Consider the following 16,085-nt stretch of genomic DNA (forward strand, 5'->3'; position numbering starts at 1 on the left):
AGCCATGAAAAGGGACAAAGTGGCAACACGCGCTACGGGGGACATGATGCTGAGGGAAAAGAGCCACACACGAGAGGTCACAGGGGGCATGACTCCGTTTGTGTGAAACGCCCAGACGGGCAAATCCAAAGAGACCGAGAGCAGGAGTTCCCACTGTGGCCCAACAGGACTGGTGGCATCTCTGCAGCCCCCGGACACAGACGTGATCCCCGGCCTGCCCTGGGGTTAAGGATCTGGTGTGGTCGCAGCTGCAGCGTAGCTCTGAGCTATGGCTCAGATGCAATCCCTGGCTCAGGAACTCCACAGGCCATGAGGTGGCCAAAAAAGAAAAAGAAGAGAGAAGGTTGATGGGCAGGTGGTTGCCATGGACTGGGGTGGGAGGAACAGGCCTGCTAACGAGTAGAGGGTTTCTCTTAGGGGTGACAAAAATGTTCTGGAACCAGACAGCAGTGACGGCTGCATGACTGTGTGAACACGGTACATACCCCGTGCGACAGGGAGCTGTGTGGTGTGCAAATGATATCACCGAAAGGTATTAGAAAAAAAAGCTACAAAATGGCATTTGTACAGATGACTGCATTTTTGTAAAAAACAAAATGCACGCAGGAAAAAGAAGTCTAGAAAGTACAGGAGAAATGGTCAGGAGTGGTGGCCTCGAGAGAAGAAAACTCAACGGGGGGCATTTCTGTTTTACCGACTCTCTAACTTGCCCATTTCACTAGAAGCATCTATCACTGTTATAATCTTTAAACGTGCAAATTCGAGGAAAATGGCTAAAGAAGGAAAGATGGCCAGGCCTCCGAAGGATGATGCCGGCAGCCGGGGGGACACCTAGCCGTGTCTGGAGACACGTTTGGTTGGCACGGCTGCAGGAGAGGGTACTCCCAACACGCAGCAGGTGGGGGCCAGGGCTGCTGCTCAGCCTCCCACAGTGCACGGGACAGTCCCTGTCACAGAATGACCAGGACCCAAACGTCAACAGCTCCGAGGCTGAGAAACCTGAGTTTGGTTGCACAGTGTGTCACATCTCCACCACCTGCCAACACCGCCTGCAACGCCCTCGGCAGGTGAGGAAGTCACGTCGGGACGTAACAGCACGACTCTCTTCTCTGAACGGCTTCACTTCTAGAACCCGGATGAACCTCGAGTGAGTTTCCCAGCTACAAGAATAACTGATGAAGTTCCCACTTAAAAAGTAACAGAGGGGCGTTCCCACTGTGACTCATCAGAAACGAACTCAATTAGTACCCGTGAGGATGCAGGTTCGATCCCTGGCCCTGTTTGCTGGGTTAAGGATCTGGTGTTGCCATGAGCTGCGGTGCAGGTCACAGGAGCAGCTTGGATCTGGCGTTGCTGTGGCTGTGGTTAGGCTCGCAGATGTAGCTCCGATCCAACCCCTAGCCTGGGAACCTCCATATGCCACGGGTACCGGCTTAAAAAGCAAAAAAAACAAAAAACAAAAAAAAACCCAAAAAGTAATAGAGGGAGGAATGGGAGTGGCTACTTAAGAGGTGCAGGACTTCCCTCTGGGTGATAAGAATGTTCTGAAACTGACCAGCAGTCACACGCCGTGAATGCACTATCACTGATGTCAGTTTAGGGAGCATGCATTCCCCAACCATAAAAATACACTGAAGAGAAATGGACCCAATTTCAAGAGCATACTAGCTGAGGTGATCATGAGAAGGGAGAGAGGAGGATGGGGTCCTGGGATAACAGTGCACCACAGGCTGAGTGGCTGCCACTGGGCCCACCATGCCAGACACTGACAGTTTGGGGACTCGGGCTCCCCGATGCACAGGGGGAGGAAAGGGAGTGCCCTTACGCAGCAGTCAAGACGGGCTTACGAGTCGGCTGTGCCCCTGGGACCAGTGACCCAAACTGGCGGCCTGGGTCTGTACATCTGCAAACACAAAGGGGACCCATTTCAGGGCCAAAACGCTAAGAGATCAGACTAAGACAGAGGTCACCAGGCTGAGGTGTGGCCCCAGCCCAGCCACCCTCAAGTCACCATGGGTGGGCGCACCCCCTTACCTCCCTCCCAGCCCCCCAACCTTGGGGAGCTTCCCCTCCCCACTCACAGGAGGGTGGGCAGGGCCAGATGCACCTGCTGGGCACCTGAGGTAGGCACGTGCACAGCCTGACATGTGGGGCTATGTGCAGGCCCCCGGGGACTGCTGATCAGCCCTGCCTTTGACGTCAAAGCCCACGCTTCTTCCAGCAGACCCGTCTTGCTCATGTTGTAACAGAGAGGTAGCTTCTGCTGCCTGACATCGAAACCCCCGACCAGCCAGCCCATGGTCTGACCAGGCTTCATGGTCTGACACACCCGTGATCTAGAACCTTGCTGGCAACTCCCACACCTCACCACACCCTGCTCCCTCCAATCCTTCCCCTCTCAGATTTCAGCAACATAGTATGTGGCAACCCTCTATTAGATAAACTAGAGAATTCAGCTAAGTGAAAGAAGCCAGACACAAAAGGTCACACACTGTATGGAGTGTCCAGAACAGGCACATTCAGGGAGACAAAAAGCAGACTAGCATCAGGGGCTGGGTGAAGGAACAGGGATTAGCTGCACATGGGCAGGAGGGATCCTATCGGGTGGAGAGAATCATCCTAATACGTGATATTTGTGGTGATGGCTGTGATCACAGATTTAGTTAAAATCCGAACATTTAAAATGGGTGAGTTTTATAGCCAGCAAGGCTCTCATTCACATTTGAAGGAGAAATCAAAAGCTTTACAGACAAGCAAAGCTAAGAGAACTCAGCACCACTAAACCAGCTCTACAACAAATACTAAAGGAACTTCTCTAGGTGGAAAAGAAAAGGCCACAACTAGAAACAAAAAATATTACAAATGACAAGGCTCACGGGTGAAGGCACACATACAGTAAAGGTGGGAAATCACCCACACACAAACATGCCACCAAAACCAGAAATCGTGAGAAGAGGAGGGTACAAATGCAGGACACTGGAGGTGCACTTGCAATTAAGACACCAACAACTTAAAACAATCTTGTGGAGTTCCCGTCGTGGCGCAGTGGTTAACGAATCCGACTAGGAACCAGGAGGTTGCAGGTTCGGTCCCTGCACTTGCTCAGTGGGTTAACGATCCGGCGTTGCCGTGAGCTGTAGTGTAGGTTGCAGACGCGGCTCGGATCCCGTGTTGCTGTGGCTCTGGTGCAGGCCGGTGGCTACAGCTCCGATTGGACCCCTAGCCTGGGAACCTCCATATGCCGCAGGAGCGGCCCAAGAAATAGCAAAAAGACAAAAAAAAAAAAACAAAAAAAAACAAAAAACCAAAAACCAATCTTGTAGGAGTTCCCATGGTGGCTCAGTGAAAACAAATCTGACTAGCATCCATGAGGATGCAGGTTCCATCCGTGGCCTTACTCAGTGGGTTAAGGATCTGGTGTTGCCCTGAGATGTGGTACAGGTGCGGACATGGCTCAGATCCTGTGTTGCTGTGGCTGTGCTGTAGGCCAGCAGCTACAGCTCCAATTTGACCCCTCGCCTGGGAACCTCCATATGCCACAGGTGCGGCCCTAAAGAAAAAAAAATCTTGTACATATAGGACTCCTATATCAAAATTTCAGGGTAACTGCCAACCAAAAATCTACAGTAGAGTCACACACAAGTAAGAAAAAGCAATCCAAACACAACACTAAAGACAGTCATCAAACCACAAAAGAAGAGAACAAAAGAAGAAAAAAGACCAACAAAAACAAATCCAAACAGTTAATAAAACAGCAATAAGAACATGCATCTCAATCATTACCTTACATGTAAATGGACTAAATGCCCCAACCAAAAGACACAGACTGGCTGAATGGATGCAGAAACAAGACCCATGTACACACTATCTTCAAGAGACCCACTTCAGTTCTAGGGACACATACAAATTTAAAGCAAGGGGACAGAGAATAGAAGAAAATATTCCACGCAAACAGAGATCAAAAGAAAGCTAAAGTAGCAATACTCATATCAGGCAAAATAGATCTTAAGGTAGAGAATACTACAAAAGACAAAGATGGACATAATAATCAAAGGATTAATCTAAGAAGAAGATACAACAATTTTAACTATATACACACCCAATACAGGATCACCTCAATATACGAGGCACCTGCTAAGAGCCTTAAAAGGATAAATTGACAATAACACAATAATAGTGGGGGACTTTAGCGCCCCACTTACAGCAATGGACAGATCATCCACACAGGAAATCAATAAGGAAACACAGGCCTTAAATGATGCATTAGACCAGATGGACATAATAGACATTTACAGAGCATTCCATCCAAAAGCAGCAGAATACACATTCTTCTCAATGCACATGGAACACTCTCTAGGATAGATCACGTTCTGGGCCACAAACTAAGCCTCAATAAATTTTAGAAAACTAAAATCAGGAGTTCCCATTGTGGCTCACTGGAAACAAATCTGACTAGTACCCATGAGGACGCAGGTTCAATCCCTGGCCTTGTTCACTGGGTTAAGGATCCAGCATTGCTGTGAGCTGTGCTGTAGGTTGCAGACGTGGCTCAGATCCTGTTACCGTGGCTCTGGTGTAGGCTGGTGGCTATAGCTCCAATTGGACCCCTAGCCTGGGAATCTACATATGCGAGGGTGCAGCACTAAAAAAAAACAAAAAAAACAAAAAAAAAAACCCTTGAGACAAATGATAATTAAGGCACAACCGGAGTTCCCATCATGGCACACTGGAAATGAATCTGATTAGGAACCATGTGGTTGCAGGTTTGATCCCAGGCCTCGATCAGTAGCTTAAGGATCTGGAGTTGCCATGAGCTGTGGTGTAGGTAGCAGATGCGGCTCGGATCTGGAGTTACTGTGGCTCTGGTGTAGGCTGGCAGCAACAGCTTCGATTCAACCCCTAGCCTGGGAACCTCCATATACCACGGGTGCAGCCCTAAAAAGACAAAAGACAGAAGAAAAAAAACAAAGACACAACCATTCAAAATCTATGGGATGCCACAAAAGCAGTGCTTAGCGGGAGGTTCACAGAGATACAAGGCTTCCTCAAAAAAGAAGTAAAATCTCAAATTGACAACCCACCACCTGAACGAATTAGATAAAGAACAAACAAAACCTAAAGTCAGCAGAAGGAAGGAAATCATAAATAGCAGAGAAGAAATCAATAACATAGAGATTCAAAAAAACAACAGGAAAAAAAATCGATACAACCAAGGGCTGGTTCTTTGAAAGGGTAAAAAAAATTGACAAATCTCTGGCCAGACTCACCAAGAAGAGGAGAGAAAAGAAACCCAAATGAAAAAGGAGAAATCTCAACAGATCCTACACAGACTTTGCAAAACATATGGTTACTAAAGGGGACAGGTGGTGGGGAGGGAGGAATTGGGGGTCTGGGACTAGCAGATGCACACTGTGACACCTGACACGACTGTCCAGTGAGAAGCTGCTGTGGAGCACAGAGAACTCTACCCGGTATGCTGTGATAACCTACGTGGGAAAAGAATCCAAGACAGAATGGATACGTGTATATGCATGACTGGGTCACTTTGCTGTACAGCAGAAATGACCACAGCCTTATAGATTAACTATATGTGATCCAAATTTTTAAAAAATAAAAAATTCTAAAAATTAAAAAATAGGAGTTCCCACTGTGGAGCAGTGGGTTAAGAATCTGACTACAAGAGTTCCCTTAGTGGTTCAGTGGTAACGAACTTGACTAGTACTCACAGGAACGCTGGTTCAAGCCCTAGCCTTGCTCAGTGGGTGAGGATCTGGAGTTGCTGTGAGGTGTGGTTTAGGTCACAGATGTGGCTTGGATCCCACGTGGCTGTGGCATGGGCTGGTAGCTGCAGCTCCAATTGGACCCCCAGCCTGAGAGATTCCACATGCCGTCCATATGGCCCCCCCCAAAAAAAGAAAAAGATCTGGCTTTGCCACAGCTGTGACTGGGATCCAATCCCTGGCCCCAGAACGTCTATATATAGGCCATGGGTGTGGCCATAAAAGAAAAGTAATAGTGAAAAGAGAACCATTCTGAGGTGTACGCAGTACTGAGAGTCACGCTCTGTACATACGGTGAGTGTCTGAGTCTCCTCCTTACACCAAGACCCTCTGCAAAACACCCACTGTCCTCGGCTTGCTGGGAATCTGTCTCTCCCTCAAGGACCACATACGCACACGCTCGCGGGCTGCAGAAACGCTCTCCTGCAGTCTGGGGCCGTCACATGCGCGAGGTCACAGGATGCAACAGGCTGCTCTCCACGCCAGCGCGTCGTACAGCAAACACAAGCTCCGTCAGCTGCTCTGAGGCTGCTGGCACCCACAACCGAAGGAGGTGTGGTGCCCCCGCGACCTGTGCAGGTGGCTCCCTCTGCGCCAGTGCCCCAAGCACCCAACCCCCACGCCCCATGCTGTTTCCAATTTTACTGCTCCCGACAGAGCCGCACTGAACATCCTCCACGACCTCGGTTACGGGAGGTGGGGGGCATCCCGCTGCACTCATCCCTGTGGCCCCGAGAACCACACGGAGCCGGTACGGACGGAGCCTCTGAGTGCTGCTGCTTTGTCCGGCCGCGATCACCAGTCCGGCCAACGCTTGGACAGAACCACACGCCACGATCCACGCACACGTGACGGAGCCCACAGAGCTTAGTGTGCAGCCCCTCGTGACGCTCATCAACCACGAGAGGGACGGAGGCAGCGGGGCCCGCAGTGCTGACCCCCAGGGGAAGGAGCCTGGGAGGGGCCGGGGCCGGGGCGGGGGCCGGTTACCTCGTCGTCCTTCCACTCGGAGAAGTCGATCTTGAAGGAGGGCAGGGAGAACTGCTGGCTCACCCCGCGCTTGTAGTGGACGGTCTCAGACTGCAGGGCTGGGCTCTTGGGGCTGTACCTGCAGGGGCCGCACAAGAAAACCATGAGACGGCCCCCGCCGGCTCTGACCCGGGGGGTCTCCCAGAGCCCCGCCCGCCCGGGCACTGCTACATTCCCAGGCGGCCCATACCTTTCCATTTGTTCTTCATGGTTTGTTGACTTTTTCGAATGAACACGGCACAAAGATGCACACAGTGCCACGTGACCCCCAGCCCTCGCCCCCACACTCACTCCCAGCCACGCGCATCTCTGCTTCGTCTACATCGCGGGCACATCCCGGGCAGGCCAGGCACAAGCACACCTGCACGTGCAGCTGCTTCCTTAGTCCACCCACACACGGCTCCTACCAGCCCTGTGCCTGGCGCTGGCCCGCCTCATCGCGTCAGCCACACGACAGCAGCCGCATGGGCTCCATCACGGCTTTACCCCAATTCAGCCCGGCCCCCGCTGGTGGGTCAGCAGGAGGTCCCCAACATCTTGCTGATCCAATGAAGCTTCCGGGACCCTCTTCCACACACACCTTAACCCCACGTGCAAGCACGTGCCCAAGATAAATTCCTAGGACAGGAGTGGCTGCGTCAAGCAGCATGCGTGTTTTCTTTCTTCTTTCTTTTTAGGGCCGCACCCGCAGCATGTGAAAGTTCCCAGGCTAGGGGTCAAATCAGAGCTAAAGCTGCCAGCCTATGCCACAGCCACAGCAACAGGGCATCTGAGCTTCGTCTTTGACCTACACAGCTCACAGCAACACCAGATACTTAACCCACTGAGCGAGGCCAGGGATCGAACCCACAGCCTCATGGTTACTAGTCGAATTCATTTCTGCCACAAGGGGAATGCCCAGCACATGCATTTTCAACACTGATTCCCTAGCATCTCCCTAGGCAAGACTCCAACACGGGCCCCTCCTGCCATCCCCAGGGCCTCACTCAGTCTCTAGCACAAAGGACAGTCTCAAGGGCCTTGGCACCCCTGGCCTGAGAATGGCCCTGGGGGCAAGGCTGCTCTTACAGGAACAAGGGATCAGAGCCCAAGCTCTCAGCCACCACCCACCTCCAACAGAAGCTGGCCCCCGAGGGGTTTCCTCTCACCAGGCAGATGGAGTGGTGTGTTTCTGCAGGTGAACTTGCCACCTGGAGGCAGCCCTGCCGCAGCTGTGCTCAAGTGGCAGAGTTCAACCCTGAGGAGCCAAGAGGGCCCTTATTTCAAATAAAACCTCTGAAAGCTCGAACACACAGCACAGACAGAAGCAGAACTGCTGGGGGCCCCTGCCATCCTGGGCCTGCCCGGCACCACAGGACTCACGTGGCCGTGCCATTCAGGAACTCCTCCACCGCCTGGCAGTAGATGGTGATGGCCACCCGGGCATCAGCATCGAAGGTGAACTCCAGGCTGTAGAGGACCCGGGGCTTCTCGCTATCCTCGGTGGGGCTGTCGGCACCATCTTTGTACCTGCCCAGGAGGCAGAGGGACCGGGGCAGGTCAGGGGCCAGGCCTGGGAAAGCGCCCCCACCCTGTACAGCACGCACCCCCAGGGTCAGGTACCTGGCTTCCCACCTTCCTAGGAGCATGGAGGCAGCCAGCCCCCGTGGGACAGAGGCCCGACAACGCAGGGGCGTCCTGCCCACAGAAGGGGGACGTGCACCCTTGTTTGGAGACGCCCAGACGCCACCAGCCTCCCAGGTCTAAAGCTCAGCGCATGGACACTAGGGCCTGGACCGCGCAGGCTGAAGCAGTGTCCTGTGCACAGTGGGGTGCTGCTCAGATTCCAGACGCAGGGCGCCCCCCCGCTGGGACAACCATGACTGTTCCTGGGCATGGTCACCCGGCTGAGACCCCGGTTTAAAGGCACCCTCACCCTGGGCAGCTCTGGGCACCAAGTCCTGGTCCCAGACACTGGGTGGAGGCTAAGGCCCTCACCCCAGCTCAGGCGATGCGGAGAGCGGGTGCGGGCTTACCTCACAAGCCGGAGAGAGTCTTTGCGGATGTTCACCAGGCTCCTCAGCGTCTTCACTGGCTCGTGGGGGGCGGGGGTGACATAAGGAAACTAGGAGGGAAAATCGACCCCAGGTCACCGCTCTGCCTGGTCCTCCGGGCCCTCACACTGACCGCAGGACAGCCCCATCCTCGTCCACATCAGAGCACACCCCAGTCGCAGGGCCAGCACGTGGGAGAGCCGGGACGAGAACCGCCCGAAGGATGCTGGCCTCAGTCCCCAAGGCCAGGAGGGTCCCCGGGGCCGTGGCTGGAGCCGGGGCTCTCAGGCCACGCCCCTGGAGGTGGGATCCGCCACCGCACTGCTACCCCGAACAAGGCAGGCTCTCCACATGAGGACGACGGTCAACACAGACTCCGGAAGGGGCGCCGGCGCACATGCCCATGCGCACTGTAAAACCAGCGGCATCTGGTGGGGGTGGGCGCACGGTCAGGCCCCTGCTAGTGACGACTCACCCCGTCTCAAGAGACACAATCAGCAGGGAGCCAGGTAAAGGGTGCCTGAGTCTCTGCACCACTCCTGCAGGCGACATTATGATGGCCTCAAGGTACAAGTTACACAAGGCAACAGATTTACAGGCGGCCTGTAGGGCCAGGCCCTTGGTTTGGAGCCACGGCTGTGAACATGTGGAAGGCAGAGTGGACGGCTCAGCATGACTGAGGCCCCCCTAGCCCCGGGGGGTGGGGCAGCACGCTGGGGCCCAGCCCCGTGCCTCCGAGGGCATGAAAACCAAGACTTCATGTCGACCAGCTGCTCCACGGCCAAGACAGCCTGCAGACCCCCAGGCCAGGACACCCCCCACCAAGCCTCCTTAGGGGACAGAGTCCAGGGTCTTGTGAGGGAGAGGGCCTCCCGCCCTGCCCCTCCAGGGACCATCTTCTCAAGTAAGAACCCGCTGAGTTCCCACGGTGGCCCAGCCGGTTAAGGACCCAATGTTGCCTCTGTGAGGATGCGGGTTGGATCCCTGGCCCTGCTCAGTGGGTTAGGATCTGGCACAGGTCACACATACGGCTTGGACCCGGTGTTGTTATGGCTGTGGCCAGCAGCTGCAGCTTCGAGTCGAGCCCTGGCCCAGGTCCGTCCATATGCTGCAGGTGTGGCCAAGAAAAAAAAAAAAAAGAACCCAGTTCTGGCTCAGCAACCCCCGATGGGCCTCCCTCACCCCTCCACCTCTTTAGTCGCCATCCACCAAACACTCCCTCCGCTGTCTGTACCACCCCAAGTGGGGCAGGGTCTGTCCTTGCCTCCAGCTCCCGGAAGAGCCCGAGGCACACAGCAGGTACCCAGTGCACACTGACTGACCAGACAGCAGTGCACACACGCGGGCCACTTCTCCGTGACTAGGGAGGTGGGCTGAGGGTAAAATGGTCCTGGCCGTCTGGGCTTCCGCCTTGGGGCACGTCTCTAGCCCACGGTTCTGTGGAATGGAACGTTCGTTTCTCTTTCTAAGCAGTCGTGCCAGAGGCTGGGATGAAGGCCCCAGCCTGGACACACCGGGTCCCACAGCTGCTGCTCTGTCCCCAGGGAGCCCCCGCCCCCACCAGGCTGTCCGGACTCCAGGGGGGCAGCAGCAGGACACGGCCAGCTGGCACCTCCTCCCCATCCGGGGTGACCCAGCTCCCGCATACCCCGTCCGGGGTGGCCCAGCCCCACCGAGACCCACCTGGACCGGGCGGTTGCCCAGGAAGTTCAGATCCATGTTCTCTCCAAAGAGGTACCCTTCAGGGTGGGGGGTGTCAAATTTCTCACCTCCCATGAAAAAGTGCGAGGCAAAGTAGTTTCCTGGTTAAAAAAAGGAGACACAGCTGTAGATTTCCAGGCTCGCCTCGGCCCCCTGGCCCCATGGGAGCATCTCCTCGGCCCCTGGGCGCCGCCTGCCACCCGCCCTCCTCAGGGATGCACGCAGTCCCCGCTCCATCCCCGCTTCCTCCTGCAGCAGCGGAACTGTGTCCCCTAGGAGGACACGGCCCAGTCCTAACCGCAGTACCCGTGCCTTTATTTAGAGTCTTTGCAGCTATAATCAAGTTAAAGGGAGGTCCAACTCAACGGGGGCTCCTAATCCAGCCCCCAGTGTCTGCCTAACAGGAGACCTGGACAGACACGCAGAGGGAGGAAGGCAGGATGATGACAAGAGGCAGGGACTGGGGTGACGAAGCCACAGGGCAGGATGCTGCCTCCCGGAGAAGCTTCAGAAGGAACCACCCCTTCAACACCTTGATTTGGGGCTTCTGGCCTCCAGAACCGTGAGAATGAACTCTGTTTAAGATCACCCAGTTTGTGGTCCTTTTTTACAGCAGCTGTGGGAAATGAGGACACTTTCTCTTCCTTCCCAGATGAAGCCGTGTCTGCGACCTACACCACAGCTCACGGCAACGCCGGATCGTTAACCCACTGAGCAAGGGCAGGGATCGAACCCGCAACCTCATGGCTCTTAGTCGGATTCGTTAACCACTGCACCATGATGGGAACTCTCTCTCTCTCTCTTTTTTTTTTTTTTTTTTTTTTAGGGCCACATCCACAGCATAACAAATTTCCCAGGCTGGGGATCGAACCAGAGCTGCAGCTGCCAGCCTACCCCACAGCCACAGCAACGCCGGATCCTTAACCCACTGAGGGGTCCAGAGATCGAACCCATGAACTCACAGACTTTTTTTTTTTGGCCACAGTTTAAAACTATACGGATCCAACTTATCTCATTTCAACCTGACTCCACCGTGAGGACCGAGGCTACGTCCCTGGCACACTTCTCCTAAAGACACATCTTGTAAAAACAGATGGACATAAGGCATAAGAGGTGGGTCGGCTTCAAAGGAGCGCGCTCACAGCCTCGCCGAGGAAACACCACAGTACTGCGTCGCCCGAGCTTCCTGATCTGACACTTGCCCGCCGGCCCCCAAAGTAAGGCCAGGTGACCATAGGTCCCCGTAAATTCAGTGCCCTTCCTGGGATGGGATGGTGCCCTTCCTGAGAACTGCAGCCCTGGTTCCCAGGGACCCAGCCATTGGCTGCCTAGCCCAGGAGGCCCAGAAGGAGGACAGGAGCCCAGCGTGGTGGGCGTGCAGGGAACACAGCTGAGAAATTTCAGGCCCGGGTGCAACCCCTGCCCACATGTGGACCAGGGACCAGACCGCGCCAACCACATGGAGAGGAGAATAAAGCAGAACTAGTTAAATAAATATAAGACCCCTGACTTTACGGACACCACAGAATAGCTGCTAGAGTGTCACCCAGACCTGGACATGACACAGAAAGGTGGTCACAGAACACATGTCAGGTGCATATCCCAAAACCCCCTGGGAGGCACGTGCACACTTGTACATGCAGAACCCAGCTATATTACACACAGGGTGGTCAAAAGGACACACCTGAAACTCTGCTGCAAAGTCCGGCGGCAGCGGAAGCAGCAGGGAAGAGCCCAGAGGCTATGCTTCGTGTCAGGTCTTTTCACTGCACATGAACCATTGCGCTGCTCTTAGCACAACAGAAAGGCTTCGCAACCACCTGGGATGCGAGTTCGGTCTCAGCTGCTGCACGGGGAGCACCAGTGCATTTTACTGCGCAAGGACTTCGAAGAGGAAGCTCCCCCACCGGCCCGTGGGGAACACAACACCAGAGGCTGGGGGCAGAGGGGGCCTCTGGACCTGAGTCTGGACCCTGGCTTCAGACTTGGTTGGCCCTTGGCCCACCCAACCTCCAGCCCGAATCAGAGGGAAGGTGAGAGGGGCCTCAGCTGGGGGCTGTCGGGGCCTCAGCTGGCAGCTCAGAGCCACCGGGTCGGCGGAGAAGGAAGTTAGGCCATTATAACAGCACGTGTGGCACGGCGACAGGGACAGGCACGCGCACTAGGCCCCGAGCCGGGTCGGGGCCACAGCAGCACATGTGCAGGGGCAAGGAGGCCTGGCGACTGCTCAGACTGGCAGTGAGGTCCGACTGTTGGGCGGCCTTGGCGGGGCATCTGTGCGTGTGAACTGTGGGACCAGGAGGAGCGGGCAGAGCCAGGAAGGGGAGGGAGGCCAAGAGCAAAACAACACACCCGAGGGCAGAAGCAGGAAGGAAGACACGAGATGCAAAGGGACGAGAACCCACTCCCACAGCCACCGGCCTCTTCTTCCGGGCCCTGGAGTCGGTGACCCAGCCCGGACTCCCTCGGGCCCACCGGGGGGGGACAGATCCTGCCCCCACTTTCCAGGTGGGAGACGGAGCTCGGCGGTCACCCAGAGTCCCCTCAGCCCTTCCGCCACGTGAGGATGCCGAGGACGGCCGCCCGTGCAGCCGGAGAGTGTCCTCGCCAGACACGGAATCTGCCGGCGCACTGATCTGGACTCCCCGGCCCCCAGAACTGTGAGAAAACACACCTGCAGCTTGCGTGCCCCGGCGTGCGGGGACCCATCACGGCAGCCCCAGCCACAGTGGCCTTGGAGCTGCTGGGTCACAGGGCCCAGACTTGAGTCCTTGAGAAGCAGGTGTACCCCAACCCAGCAACCTCTAAATAGGGGGCAGGCCAGATGCCACCCAGCCTCCCGGGGGGCGGTCTCAGCCAGGGCCATGGGGCAGCTCCGGGGCCTCAGCAACCCCTGGTGGCGCCCAAGCACCGCGGCCCTGGAGGACGGGAACACCACGCAAATGGGAGTCGGCCCTCAACCCGAGGACCGATTCAGAGCCCTGCCCGCACCCTGACTCCTCAGGGCTCCTAGGCCTGCAGGTCCCACCTCTACTCTCAGCACTGGCCGTCCTCCCTTCTCCCTCCTGCCTCCTCCCCCCCCCCTCCTGGCTGTGCCCCTGGCCTCCAGGCCTCTGGGGGGCTGACCCCCCCGCCCACTTTCAGACCCACCCGCCCTTGGCTCACCCTGCCCCACTCAGACCTCTGTGTGCTCAGCGAGGCCTTCGCCCTGCCCCCAGCACGGGGAACTCGGAGGGACCGCACACAGATGACCTTCCCACCCCCACCCCAAGCCAGGACTGTGCATCTTGGAGGCGCGATGCCCACGTCACCGGGGCCTCGAGGCGCCCAAAGGACACCTGCCTGGGGAACGCAGGACTCAACGCCCTTCCCACAGCGGGTCTAGGTAACCCAGGCTCCCCCTCGCACTCCAGACACTCCAGACCAGGGGTGCTGGCGTTAGTTACCCTGACAGACAAAGGCTGCTAGGCCGAGGACCGAGGGCCAGGCACCCGTTCTTCAGATCCCGCTCTGCACTGCCCACCCTACCCGCATGTCCTGGGACCCCAGGGATTCCTCCAACCCCTCCAGCCCAACGGGCTGCTCCTGCCCCACGACTCCCTGGGGCCTCCCGTGACCTCTGTCCACACGCCAGCAAGTCCTCCTGCCCAACCCTCTGCACCCGCAGATCCACTTTTCTCTGTTGGCTGATGGACGCCCTGTCCTCCGCTGCCGGGACCACAGAGCATGTGTTTGTTCACCATCCGACACCCCCAGCGACTACCACCCAGGCCTGGACACGGGAGGAGCCAAAGGAAGGTGAGGACACTGGTATTCCCACGTGACCGTCAAGGAACCTGAGGCGCAGAGAGGTCAGGCAAGTGCTCGAGCCACACCGCCAGCGCGCGGTGACGTCCACAGGGAGACCTGCCACCCAGCCACGTCCTCCACCTCGCCTGCCCCGGCTGTGTTCGCAACACCGCGGGCAACCCTCCAACGCGCCATGGACACTGCCGGGCGGCCTACGGATTTCACCCCATCCTGGTGCGGCCCACCTGGAGACAGCGTCGGAGCCCGCAGGATAAGGGCTCGGCCGCACGCCACTGCCCCCACTGCAGGCGCCGACGCCAGGCTAAGGGTCGCCTGTGCCTCTGACCCGCCAGCTACAGATCCAAGGTTCCCAGGACATCCTTTCCGGGCTCAATTAATTCACTAGCGTGGCTCACAGAGCCCAGGAAAAGAGTTCACTTCCTAGGTTACCAGTTTATTTATTTAGTTTATTTAGTTTAGAGCCGCACCTGCGGCATATGGAGGTTCCCAGGCTAGGGGTCTGATCGGAGCCACAGCCACCTGCCTACGCCACAGCCACAGCACCTTGGGATCCGAGCCACATCTGCGACCTACACCACAGCTCACGGCAACGCCAGATCCTTAACCCACTGAGCGAGGCCAGGGATCGAACCTGCAACCTCATGGTTCCTAGTCAGGTTCATTTCTGCTGCACCACCACGGGAACTCCCTAGTCGGGTTCTTAACCCGCTGAGTCACCACAGGAACTCCAAGGTAACCAGTTTATTCTAAAAGGATGCAATTCAGGAAGGGCCAGGTGGGAGAGGCACAGGGCAAGGCCGTGCAGCTTCCACACTCTCTCGAGGCACCACCCTCCCTGCATCTCCCTGTGTTCACCAGTCCAACTCTCCAAACCTGGCCCCCGTGTCTCGGTGGAGGCCTCACCACCTAGGCCAGACCGATTCACTCATGGAACCCGGTCACCGTCTCAATCCTCAGCCCTCGAAGCGCATGGCTGGCTCTACCGGCAACCCGCCCCCAACCCCAGGTGTTTCCCAAAGTCACCTGTTAATATAAACTCAGCCGTGGCTGCTGAAACGGGTCTGTTCAGAACATCAAAACACACCCATTTCACCTTATCAATGGTCACTCAGGAGATTCCAAGGGTGTGAGGAATTCTGTGTCCCAAACAGATGAAAACCAAACACGTATGTATTTCTTCCTACAAACCACACACCGTGACATGAACAAAGATGGCTTGGGCCCTCCTAAGAAACACAGCTGGCCCTGGAACCTGGGACAGCGGGTGTGGACCTCGCTCAGCTGCCCAGTGGTCCCCCCCGCTTGGATGCAGGGGGAGCGGGAAAGGCAAGAGGCCAAGAAGAGTTCACTGACTCCACTGCCTGAAAACTCTTCTCATTCTGTCACAGGACACCTGCCCACAGGGACCAGCTCCCTGACATCCACGGCCACAGCTGGCCTGACTGACAGATCAGACACTGTCTCCAGACGGTGCAGATCTCAGAGAGCATCTCCAGGCCCCCGGGCCTGCCCTTGGTCAGAGCACCTGTGACCAGGCTGCTCGGAGACTCCCCAGGGTCGAGGTCACGTGTGTACAGGGAGGCGCTTCTCTGCCCCCCCACACTCAGGCTGGTCTAGGGCAGCCCACCCAGCCAGGCCTCAGGGTCCCCGCCTGTAATAAGGCCTTGGTGGGTAACACCCGCTGCCCGAGGCAACACCAGCTGCAAACTGCAGAGGGCCGCTGGGGATGCCT

General features: G+C 56.6%; 1 protein-coding gene across 7 annotated transcripts in view; it reads right to left on the reverse strand.

Annotated features, from left to right (window-relative positions):
• MGRN1 (mahogunin ring finger 1) overlaps positions 1-16,085 on the reverse strand; it is a 53,309-nt gene that overhangs the window by 28,497 nt on the left and 8,727 nt on the right. For all 7 annotated transcript variants that reach the window (XR_002342433.1, XM_021086674.1, XM_021086677.1 and 4 more), the window contains exons 2-5: positions 10,526-10,644; positions 8,825-8,913; positions 8,172-8,318; positions 6,771-6,888 (exon numbers count right to left, since the gene is read on the reverse strand). Coding sequence is in view for 6 of the 7 variants with exons in the window: in XM_021086674.1 (XP_020942333.1) it covers positions 6,771-6,888; positions 8,172-8,318; positions 8,825-8,913; positions 10,526-10,644 (473 nt within the window). In the remaining variant the exon portion in view is untranslated. The remainder of the gene's footprint in view (positions 1-6,770; positions 6,889-8,171; positions 8,319-8,824; positions 8,914-10,525; positions 10,645-16,085) is intronic.

The sequence above is a fragment of the Sus scrofa genome, chromosome 3 (assembly GCF_000003025.6).
Source record: "Sus scrofa isolate TJ Tabasco breed Duroc chromosome 3, Sscrofa11.1, whole genome shotgun sequence".
In the NCBI taxonomy this organism is placed as follows: Eukaryota; Metazoa; Chordata; class Mammalia; order Artiodactyla; family Suidae; genus Sus; species Sus scrofa.